This window comes from Eurypyga helias, unplaced genomic scaffold (assembly GCF_000690775.1).
Source record: "Eurypyga helias isolate BGI_N326 unplaced genomic scaffold, ASM69077v1 scaffold3819, whole genome shotgun sequence".
Classification (NCBI taxonomy): domain Eukaryota; kingdom Metazoa; phylum Chordata; class Aves; order Eurypygiformes; family Eurypygidae; genus Eurypyga; species Eurypyga helias.
In genome coordinates, this window is record NW_010270021.1 from 44,396 (window position 1) to 56,848 (window position 12,453).

At 39.0% G+C, this 12,453-nt stretch overlaps 1 protein-coding gene across 1 annotated transcript; it reads right to left on the bottom strand.

Moving 5' to 3' along the window:
• Positions 1-270: 270 nt before the first annotated feature.
• LOC104504909 (regulating synaptic membrane exocytosis protein 2-like) lies at positions 271-11,557 on the bottom strand. The gene is made up of 6 exons (XM_010158279.1): positions 11,491-11,557; positions 4,854-4,992; positions 3,487-3,599; positions 2,693-2,794; positions 1,646-1,785; positions 271-1,201 (listed from the first exon to the last, which is right to left on the bottom strand). The coding sequence occupies exons 1-6, from the start codon at positions 11,555-11,557 to the stop codon at positions 983-985; spliced, it is 780 nt and encodes a 259-aa protein (XP_010156581.1). The 3' UTR covers positions 271-982.
• Positions 11,558-12,453: the final 896 nt, after the last annotated feature.

Below are 12,453 nucleotides of genomic sequence, written 5' to 3' on the forward strand. Positions count from 1 at the left end.
CTTTACAAGGCTTGTACCTTTTACATTTAAATAAATTGATATATTACACTTATTTCTTGTCACATAAACAGAATTTTAAATATTTGCTAGAAATTAATTTTTTAATATACGTCTGCAAAAATACAGACCATGACTGGTTTAAAGAATGATAAACATGGTGTGTCTTTGTATCACCCTGTTGCATTCTCTTCCCTTTAAAACCATGCACTAGTGAAATTTATTTTTAAAAATAATATAAATTGTTGAAAATGGCTGATTTATTCTTTTTTTTTTTTTGCAAGTTGCAGCCCCAAGAAAATAATTTAAGTGTTCAGCTAAATCTGTGTCCATGCAAAAAAGTTTCTTTAATTTCATACAATACAGTGTATCCACAGAATTTTATTTTTCATAGTCCACCACATCTGGGGTTTCACTGTATCTATAGCTGGAGGTATGAAGCCCACCACTTTAAGTCTTGAAACTTTTCAGTATGAAGAGTTTTCGGATCTCAAGCAACCGTTTCAAATTACAGTTGACTTTTCCAGCATCCTTACATTCTTCTTTTCTTCCAATATCTGCTGATCCACTAACTTGTAACATGGCTTCATGGGAAGGTAATTCCGTTTCTGTGGCATAACCAAGCTTTAGGAGGGGAGGGCAGATAAATAAAGAAACGGGAGCAACAAAACAGATATGCCATTGAAAAGGACTTTTGTTGCATGAAACAGATTGATTCTTTTAGTTTAGTCCATGGCTTCAGATTGGACCAAAACTGAGTGTCCCTGAACTCCAAACCTATCAGTTCTTCATGACTTCAGTCCTTCACCTGAGGGCCTTCTGTAGGGCACAATGTGTGCAACTTCCTTGAGAACACAGGATCGCGTTGCAGCCCTAGAAACAGGCTCAGAAGACACAACATTAAGCATGCAGTGTTACCAGGGTTTGCGACCTGTAATTTTATTTTTTTGTAACGCTGGTTGCTATGACAACAGTTTCACAGCTGCTATGAGCGAGCATACGAAGGTCCTGTTGAACTTTCAAGAGATGATTGGGAAGCTCTTCTAGTGAGAGGAGCTAAAGTTGGGTCTACTAGGGAAGAAGGAGGGAAGAGTTTGAACCACCCAATCACCATGTTGGACAGGTCCAGTTCATCTAAAAGTATCTGTGCCACTCCCATAAAGGACTTGTGATCCATACGTCCATAGTCTCCCCAAACAATTATCTGTTAGCAAAGGAAACACAAGAAAACAGAAAAATTTCAGAAAAAATGACGAGCGCGCCAATCTGATTCATCAAATGCTTCTGCTTACTTCATTATAGGAAGGAATTAAATATTTGACTGCTTGTATAGTTTAGTTCTGTATACTAATCATGATGCAGTGACAGAAATGACCTGGGCAGTAACAGAGCAGTTATCCATGACACTAAATAAAGCCCAGTGATAGAAGGAGCCCATACATATAGTAGAAGCAAAATTATCTAAAACTAAATTCTGCTCAGCACGTTCTACCTGTGTCAACAGTTACTACTGTAGTATTTAGCTGTTCAAAAAGTATTTGAAATAGCACAACCTGTCAAATGAAGCATGAAAGGAAATTTGAAACTCATTCAGTGAAAACTGTACAGGTGACATTTTCAGATTCAGAAAAATATTCATCCGAATTACCTGTAAAACTTTGCCTTGGGGACTTTCTTCAAAAGATAGAAGTTGCTGATAAAGTGGTTCCAGCGTTTTTCTTGCTACCTTTGTTTTCTTTTTGGCTATGCAGACTCCATTTTCTAATAGATACACCTTTACATATGGTGCTTAGAAGAAAGAAAACAAAGAACAATAAGTAAAGAAAACCAGATTTTTTTATATAACAGTTGCACTGTCTTATCACCAGATGACAAAATTTGCCTTTTACTGTATATCTAATTTATATGAACAAATCCCCACAAGCACTAGTAACATTTATTCACATGCAAAGCATCCATGTTCTTTACTTTTCTCCCTGGTATAATTTTTTCTTTATTTCTTTTTGTGTGGCTCTTTTGCCATGAAACAATACAGATTTTGACCTGAAAAGATAAGTTATTCCTATATACAGTATTCCTATACTTTACAGTATGCAAAATAGGCCTGTTAGGTAAATGAATGACTTGCATTGACTTTGGTGAGATTTGGATCAATGCTCCAAATTGTTAATAATTTAAAATTATCTACAAGGTGAAAATCAGTGAAGAAAAGACTCTGACACAATTTCTATTTTGGCAGAAGAGCTTGCTAAAAATATCATTATATTGTCCTTTTCACATAGTGTTATAGGACATCAGATTATAAGTAAGGAGTAAGTATCAAATGCTGGTCTACTTTTCAAGTAGGTACCTATTCCACACCTCTTTTTCATCCTCTCTTCATGCCTAAGATTCCTATATCACAGCTTCAGTTCCTTTTTACCCCATAGACAAGGATGCATTTGCTATTACTAAAATATTTTTCTGTCTAGCACAGACATCAGTCTGATTTTGGTTTTTCCTCCTGAAGTAGGGTTGACTTTTTGTATACCATTTCAATGCATTATGCATTTCAGTGTACAATACTGTAATTAACTGGTATGTGAATTTGCTAAGTGTTTATGTAAGTTGAACAGTAAAGCCTCAGAAGTTGGGGGTTTGTTGGATTTTTTTGTGGTAGAACTCTCTTCTTCTTCCTAAGATTTTTCTTCCTTACCTGGCAGTGTCTTTGAACCTGGTTTTACAACAAGGCCACGGGCTCGGATTATTTCTACTTCCAGTTGTCCTTTCTTGTCCATCATTCCCACCTGGATATCTCCTAGACAATAAAAAAATTCTGGCATTGTAATTTAGAAATGCCTAAATATATCAAAAGTTCTGGGAATTTCTATGATGAATATGTGTTCACTTGTATTGTCTGCGTTCCACCAATAAGTATGATCCGGATTTTAACATTACCAGATAATTTAATACTTATCCTCTTCACTGCAACTTACCTTAGTAAACAATTAATTCCCCTGCAATAACATCTTGTCTCCTATCTCCCATGACCTTTTTGCTTCAAATTAAATTCTTTTTTTTTGTCTTAAGAAATTTCAGATTAAAAAAAATGGCAACAAGGGAATCAGTACAAAGCAGTTCCGTAAAACTGTTTGAAATCTCTTTACCATGCCTCTAGTTTAAGACAAAGTATGAAAAGATAATTTGTGAGCATACAAAGGCCTGTAAGCACAATAATAACAATGCCGTGCACCTAAATTCCTGTGCACCTAAATTCCCATTTTCATTCATACTATCCAAGTGATTCAGAGATAAAAGACTGAATTTTTCAGAGTGACTTTTTATTTTTGAGTGTCTTAATGAGCACCCACAATTACGTTCAACTTTGAGGTTATAGTTTTGGTTTCAACTGAGCTGGGAAATACGTATTTAAAGATTTACAATCTACGCAGTTCCTATGTTCTAATTAGCAGACTCAGTATATTGTATCTGTAGGACATAAATGCTTACCCATTGATGGTGTTGCCAAAGTCTGTCGTCCTACAAGCTGGGCAGGACCAAGTCCATCCAGAAAATCACTGAACTGGCTGTCTGCAGCCAACCTCACACCAGGGAAAATCAAACTAAAAAAAAAAGAAAAAAAAGCAAAATAAATACATTTGAGTTTGTGCTTTTTTGTTTTCTAATGTTTTGCATTTAGCATTTATGGTTTTGGTATTACTGCTCACAAGAACTTATTTACACTGCCAATATTACAAAAAAATTACTCTAATTTTCAAAACTTCACAGTGTTCAACAAACAGCAATTTGGCCTCCAACAAATAAACAAACAGGTGAAGAAAGCACTAATCCTCACTAGTCTCATTTCCACAGTAATATTTTTCTATCATGCTCTCTTTCCCAATATATTAAAGACCATTGTTAATTACTGTAGTTTTCACATGAGACCAGTTCAACAAGATACTAATACATGCCTTTACCAGTAGTTCAGTCACATGTAGGTAAAATTGCTCATGTTTCTCCATCAACATGAACTCAATGGCTGAATTTCAAATGTATCCAGTGAAATTACATCAGACAATACTGGTCACAGTTTTTAAAATCATCTTTTAAAATATGCATTCATTATTAACATTTTGAAAAAATGTCTTTGAGAATGACATCTATTCAATAATGTAACTGAAATCCCTTGTGGCAAATGACCAAAATAACTTAAAATTCAAATTCTTGCCATAAATTATCTGTGACCCATTACAAGGCAACAAGAACTAATGAGATCTGTAATGATGACCCATAAATAAATGTCCATCTCAAGTGCATATAGTGCATCAACTTGGACGTGTAAGATATATTGTCCACTATAGGTGTATCATCCAGTGCTGTGAATACCACTAATAAATCTATCCAGAATGAGATTTTTTCTGGGCAATGTCTTGGACATACCACTCAAGAAGTTTTTAACTTGGGCTTTTATGAAAGTCACGATACATGACAGTCTCAAACTTCTGCCCACATCATTTCTTCAAGATCAATTAGCAGAATCTTTGATAAACTCTTATGCCCAGTGAATGACACATGGAAATGCTCTGGAAATGCTCTGCTCTGCAAAGCACAGAGGTATGTGATGAATTTTCAGAAGAGAAACTGTCCTTTGTGTATCTGAGAAACCAGATGCCTTTCTTGCAGCACTGCAGAAATCACCCTCAGCCTTCCTGCTCCAGCAACAGAAGACTCTTTCAGTAGCAGGGGAAGACAGGCTTGGTCCATCAGTGGCGTTAGCCTGCGAAGGGAGTTCTGACTAACAGCGCTCACCTCACTTTTGTCAAACCACCAGTTTCAGGGAAAAATGTCAGGTAACCACAGTAAGTGCTGCTTACTTTCCCTCAGAGCTGTAGCTGTTCATGCTCCCATCTGTTGACTCCCGGCTGGCCTGACGGGTCATCCAGTTCCTCATCTCCACGGCCAGCCCTGTCTCAGTGCTCCTCTGGACGGTGCTCCGCAGCTTCTTGCCCCCCGCTTCTGAGGAGACAAAAGAGAAGCCCCCGTTACACGGCGCTGTGGCAGCTGGGCGGCCCCCTGGGCACTGTTGTGGGCGGCACACCACCACCCCGTGGGGCAGACACCGTCAAAGCCAGAAATTCATGACCTGTACCAAAACCTTCATTTAAAAATTACCATTTTTTAAAATAATAGGCAAGCAGCATCATATAACTCTTTCACAGGACCTAGCTCTGTCACCACCTGCTCTCCAAGGGCTGACAGCATAGGTGAAACACCAGTCTGCCCATGGACGTAACCATATTTACACTATCCACAGCAGTGTGTTTGAAATATGTTTTCTCTGGATGAATACAGCCCTCCTAGGAGTTCAATTAAAATGTAACCATTATGTCAAAACCTTCAGTGTCTGAGGAATGGTCTAATTCAGATGAATTATTTGATTTAAAAACATTTGGTCATTATCTGATAAATGAAGTTACAGATATCCATCAGTGAGGTCAGTAAACAAATCAAGAACCTTCCCCATTCTTGCTTCTCTATTCACACTCTTCTCATTTCACTAATTGCTTTAACTTAGTATCTAAAAAATAAAGTATTGATATATGCAAAATATGAAGCTTTATTTCCACCGCAATTTTTGTACCTTCATGCATAGTTTAATTTCAGTAGTAAAACCAGCAGTGACAGATATGTGGGTACCAGACAAGGGAATAAATACTCAAGTAGCATTTATTGTAGGAATTTTGATCAGGACTTCAACGGGAAGATATGTTGAAACTGACCAAAAAAAAAAAAAAGGAGTGAGAATGAAGCCTCGGTTTTTCATTCATTAAGACAGTCATTCCATGTAATTTTTGACTTCAAATGCTGTGCCCTGCAATTGTAATTCTGTATTCCAATTTCTTTCACCTGTTCAATGGATAAAACCCACCTGACTTCAGCCCAGTGAAGTGTGATATACTGACAACATCATAAAAGAGAAATAACTCTAAATGTACATGACACCAAATGATACCAGAATTCTTAAATAATGATACCCATGAGGGTAGAGTAATATCATAGAATCACAGAATTGTTTGGGTTGGAAGAGCCCTTAAAGACCATCTAGTTCCAACCCCCCTGCCATGGGCAGGGACACCTTCCACTAGACCAGGTTGCTCAAAGCCTCATCCAGCCTGGCCTTGAACACTTCCAGGGATGGGGCATCCATAGCTTCTCTGGGATGTTCCAGTGCCTCACCACCCTCTCCGGGAAGAACTTCTTTGTGATATCCAATCTAAATCTCCCTGCTTTCAATTTAAACCCATTACCCCTTGTCCTGTCACTACAGGCCCTTGTAAAAAGTCCCCCCCAGCTTCCTTCTAGGCCCCTTCAGGTACTGGAAGGTGCTATAAGGTCTCCCTGGAGCCTTCTCTTCTCCAGGCTGAACAAGCCCAATTCTCTCACCCTTCTGATGCTACGATATCTAGGGACCTGTTTTCTTCTGCAGTTGTTTGTAGCCTCTGCTACCCTTTCACTCACCCCATACCAGATGCAGAAGAACTGCTGGAACTGTGGGGTCTGTGAAGCTCTAGGGATTTGAGAAAGGACATGACCAAGGGGGAGTGATTTTCCTGGGATAAGGACTTGTGTGAGCACAGGGGCTGCCTTAGACTAAGAGGACCTGTACCCTCGGACAGAGAATAGGAGAGGGGCATTGATTTCAATGTCCCCACTCAGTGTCCCTCTGTCCTACAGGATGCAGTGTGGGTTGAAGTATCCCAGGAGCATACCCAAGGCCCTCTAGTCAGGGGGAATATCAGGTCAGGTAAAGAACATGGGAATTAGAGTGAAGTGAGAAATAGATATCCAAACCACCTTGAAAATCCACTGTCCCCTTGCCAAGAAAGTTTTAATAACACTGCAATAATTAGCAGTAGTGTGACATTTCTATAGCAGTATCATTAGTGTTCAAATCATATTACTTATTACAAGCCTTCTATGCATTCCTTAAGATCATAAATTTTAAGCAGTATAAAAAGAATAAAGTAAGTAATAATTTTGCTCTAGGAGAACTTCAGCTACCCAACTGAATTTAGTAGCCAAGAGTGAAATAATTTTTCTACTATGTTAAAACTACTTCTGAAAATGCCCATTAATATCTGGTGCAATAAATAACAATAAAAAAGTTACAAGGCTAACATGACATAGGAAAAATGAAGGGCAGAAGTCAACAATTTAATTTCCATTGGGTTGTAATGTTCCAAGTGTCTGCTGGTTTCATTATTTACATTAAACTAATGAAAGCTGGCAGTTGACTTCCAACACTGGTCTTGAGTTGTTCTAAAATCCAATTATTTACATCAACGAAATATTCCCACAAAATTGCCTGAAAAAGAAGTGCTATAGTTTTGTACATAAGGTACACTGTATCATAGTTACATGTGAAAGGCATACAACTCCTGAAACCCCATGCTCTTCTCATTAAAATATGTTACTGGATATTACTCTTCCATTGTAAGAGCTCATTTGATTAGTAAGCATTCGTTTTTGTTCAGCCTTGTTGAATGGTGATCATTCTGGGTTCATTGTTACAAACACGAATTGTCTCATGCAAATTTAACAGAACATCTCCATCCTGCACGATTCTTCAATCTCTTCATATCACATCTTTCAAAGATTTTGGGATGAGTATGAGTTTGAATATGTGGAGGAGTATATAGTAACTTTTATTAATTAGTAAGGCAGATTTTTTTCTGAATTACAATAATAAGCCTGTATGCCTTTATTCTAGCAGAATCAACACATCTCTTGCACATCAATTTACTGAGGAATCAAAGCAGAACTGGTGCAATTGCCATTCAAGTCTTCATAGACACACGTGTTTCACCAGATCTTCTTCACATCCCTCTGAATCTTATTTTCATGCAGTTTTACTTTCCTGCATTTATTTTACCTGAAATAAGTGCTCTGGTTCACATGAAGACAGGCAGACAGCTGAGAAGATACAACTTTGATTCAGCATGAAAGCCAGGCATGCATAGTATATCCAACTTTTGCATAAGTGTGGGCGGTACACAGTAATTATTTTGACCCTAACACTGAATTTAAGGAGGGCTGAAAGGAGATTATTTTCCAGTTTTCAACAGAAACAGGCAGAGCCCTCTGACAGTCTCAAAAGAGAAAGATCTGACCTTTCAGCAGTAAGGCTCTTAATCATGATGTTAATGCTTCTTGAAATAAGAACTGAACATTTAACAGCAAAATGGCAATTTGGAACAGAAGTCAGAAGAAGCCCCAGTTCACAGACACACCTCCTGAGCCATTGCTTTAGAGATGAATATTATTTCAGATTAAGCTTGGCTAAACTAATATACAATAATACACATGAGAAATATCTACACTTGATTGTGCACAAACCTAGTAATACATTGGTCCCTGGAAAAAATGTAATAAATAAAATATAACCCCACAATTCCTCAAACAACTGAAAAGCAAACACAGTAATTATATAATCCATAATTTGTGTTTCATAAATTCAGTATTAAAATACTTAAAAAGGTTGGAAGCAGCAATGAAAATGTAAAGTAGCTGCTCAACTGAGAGCAAGAGCCTTTGGTGATACACTTCCAAGCTTTAGCTGGTGGAATGTCTGACTGAAGGTCTTATCACGCCAGTGAATCCAAACTGTTTTCTCTCATCGCTGCCTAGAAATTAAAACCTCTTCAGTTGTGCTGATTCAACTATTTGTGTGGCTGCATTCTGTACTGGACCCAGACCAAAAGGAACAAACCAACAATCTGTTTCAAAGTTGTTCTTTTTCTTTTAAAGACAGATCGTTTCCCAAAAACATTTGTGAAAACAAACTCACAGTTGAATGAACCCAACTGAGGTGATGCTAATCTCTAGCCAGATGAATAATTTGGGAATGCATCTGCCACTAACACAGAAGTAAAGATGTAACTGGTTCCACTGTAAGGGTGGGGGTAGGTTTTATAATAATGAAGTATTTATACATATACACTCACCTCATGCACTTTTTTTTTTTGATCCTACCAAATGAAAGGATGTGGAAACAAGACAAGTCTAGTAGTGTACTTTGTTGCTAAATATGTTGCTGACCAACTACACTGAAAATCATTTTACTCACAATTTACTAAATCCTAATAAGGAATACTGAAAATGTTCTCCAAATTAGTATAATCTAATTGCCCTAGAAAGAAGAAATTTCTCTCAAGTCCGCATCACAAAATATGGAATATATTATTTGAAAAGCACTAGTTCAGATTCTTGCAGCCATATTGTAAGGAGTGGAATAAATTACCAGGAATAATTGCTTTGGCATTCATGAAAGCACACTCATTCTTACAGTTAATCACACTGGTAATTTAACTAATATGGTTACTGCAAATAGACTCCACAGGCCACATTTTCTAAATTACACATGGAATTATTTGTTCCCACAACTTGGATTGCAAGTCATTTGCAAATTAGGGGTGCACAACTACTTATGCGATCGTCAATATCAGATGAGGACAAGTCCAAAACTGCAGTGAACACAACAGATTACTTTCTGGGTTCTAGCCAGGTCAAATCTGCCTCTGGCGGGAAGAGTGAGAGCTTCCAACTGCTCACCACCACGTACAGAACCGAGAGAGGACATCGCCAGCGCAGGCAAAGGCAGGCTGGCTATGCCAGTCCCCAGGCAGTACCTGATCTCCTGGGAGGACTTGCATGGAGTGCAGAGGAGCTGTGGCTTCAGAAACACTCTCAAGTACTTGAGGTGCTTCTGCTCTCCTCACCATAAAGGCTGCACGAAATCTGCTTCAGTATTTTCATTTGAACTCAGGAGGTAGATCCACAAAGAGAGTAACTGCCTTTAAGTGACCATTTTTCAAGAGTAACGCTCTTTACCTATCTAGAGATCTGCTCTGAGCACGTTAAGAACAGGCCGGATAAAACCATCAGAGACAGTGTTAAAGTATTTGATTTTGCCCAAGAAAGGGGGGGACAGGGTAGGTCTCAAATTCCCTTACAGCTGCAGTTCTATGTCTGAAAAAGCCCAGATTTTGGCCACATCGAACAAGGTATTTAGTTTGTTGAAACACAATTCCTTCTTTCCTTGTGTCACCCACAGACCCTGAGAAGCAGACATGGATTATGATCTACTAATTTAAGCAGGATTTAGGAAACGCAGATTCCACTGTCACCTCAGTTAGAGAAGTATTGAGCCCATCTTGATGTCTGAGTGGAGATCAGTGACAAGCAGTGTTCCTCAGGGGTCGGTGTTGGGACCTGTGCTGTTTAACATCTTTGTCGGTGACATGGATGACGGCATTGAGTGCACCCTCAGCAAGGTTGCCGACGACACCAAGCTGTGTGGCGCGGTCGACACGCTGGAGGGAAGGGATGCCATCCAGAGGGACCTGGACAGGCTGGAGAGGTGGGACACTGCCAACCTCATGGAGTTCAACAAGGCCAAGTGCAAGGTCCTGCACCTATGACTCTACGATCTCACCGTGTCTCGGAGGCCAGCCTAACCACCAGCTTAAGAAGTATTGTGTTACAGTCCTTCTGACGAAGTTTTTTTCACAGCACATGCTGTCTGCATCTACGAAGCACAAAGACCATTTGCAGGCCCAGGGACAAACTGTTATCAGGGGCCTTCCCTTACTTTACACTTGTAAGGAAGAAGGGAAGACCTGTTTTCCAGTTCTTTCTCCCATGAATATCTGAATGTAAAACACTTGAGAAATTCCAACTGGGATGGGAATGGCCTGCCTTGATAGTCCAAAAGCAGAGTTGCCTTCAGCAGGGAAGCAACCAGGTTGGGGAATTCTGAGAGAACCTGGAGTGGCAGCCTTAGCTTACACTATGCATTTTCTAATTTCTTGGGAAGCCTCAATAGTTTTTCATTTTCAGTCAACTAATAATTCTTTACTCTTGTCCTGTGCCTTTGTATTTCCTGGTCTCCCTTTCCTCTGGCCATAATGGAAGCATGGTTAATTAAGATTAAGGTTAATTAATACAGCACCTAAGAAAAAGTGAAAGAAAGAGATAACTGAATGAAATAATCAGCTTCAAAACTGTTGCATGTGGTTCTGGTCAAAGGCTGGTATAGAAGCTTTTGAGTCCCATTCTTGACGAATCCCCATATACAGGACCCAAGTGGCAGTCATCACACAGAATCACAGAATGGTTAGGGTTGGCAGGGACCTTAAAGATCATCTAGTTCCAACCCCCCTGCCGTGGGCAGGGACACCTTGCACTAGACCAGGTTGCTCAAAGCCACATCCAACCTGGCCTTGAAGACATCCAGGGATGGGGCATCCACAACATCTCTGGGCAACAAATCTCAGTTGTTCCTGGGATATAAAGTTTTGGCCAGATTGCAGCATCCTTTGTCTGCATGTCTTTTCCCTTTCATGGCAAGGATGGTTGTACATTCAGTCTGGAAAGATCCCCCTGGCTTGTTGTGGCAATGTGGCTCCCAAGCAATGCTGTGGCTTAAGGCAGGCACCTGCTTCTTTTCACCTTCACTTTTTAATATTTTTAAAGTTGTATTCTGCCACTTTAATTTCACTGCTGTGCTGATGTCCATTCTCCAGTCCTTCAACAAATTCTGAAGAGCATCAGACAGAAACTGCTTCTGTCTGTGTCAGGAATCCATCAGTTTAAGCTCCTCAAAACTTGTAATCCCAAAAGTTTTTGAAACATTTTTACAAGCCTCAGCCAACAAGAGCAATTTTTTTTCCACATACATGGTAATTACTTAATGTTCCTAACCTTCATGTATCTCCTGTATTATTATTTAGAATCATATTGAACGTGTTACATATAAAAAGGACAAATAGCCATCTCTGACAGTTTAGAGCTTGTTTTCAATACCTGTGCCATCTTCACCACAAGAAATGTTTAAACCCGGCCTTTGATTTTGCCAATGACAAAGGATGACCATCTTAAGTTAAAAAAAAACCTTCGCCGGAGTTTTGAGTGATAATGTTCTTACGTTTATACGTACATTCAATTTTCTGGATGTACAGCATTCTTATGCACTTATTAATAACTATTCCATGCAGTGCCAAGAGCAAATTAAAATTTTTTAAACAATGAAGAGGACATATGTCGACTAGCTTAAACCTGCTTTTTTATTTTTATGAATTGAGAGATACTTTCTAAATATGCAATCATGACAGTGACACCACTCTTCAACCCCACCTTGGCTGTTTTCAGTATAGCTAGGGTCCTTACACACACTCTTGGATGGATCTATGCAGCATTTTTGAATGATGTAGTAAATGTGTTGAGACAATTCAACACCCTCTATTAGGGCTTAATGAGATAGGTGGTGCCAAGCAGTTGGATGGCTACTGACATTACACAAATTAGAAACAGTTCTCCCTCCTAGCTTTGTCTTAGGTGAGTATTGATACTATGCAAATATTATTTAAATAACCACAGTTCCTAAAACTCTGAGCAAATTTCACACTGTAATGA

Coding starts and splice junctions, on each gene's coding strand:
- LOC104504909 (XM_010158279.1), bottom strand. CDS start 11,557: ATGGACATCAGCACAGCAGTGAAATTAAAGTGGCAGAATACAACTTTA. Junction 3,600..4,853: donor AGCTACAGCTCTGAGGGAAA/GTAAGCAGCACT, acceptor TTTTTTTTTTAG/TTTGATTTTCCCTGGTGTGA. Junction 1,202..1,645: donor CCCAAGGCAAAGTTTTACAG/GTAATTCGGATG, acceptor CTTTGCTAACAG/ATAATTGTTTGGGGAGACTA.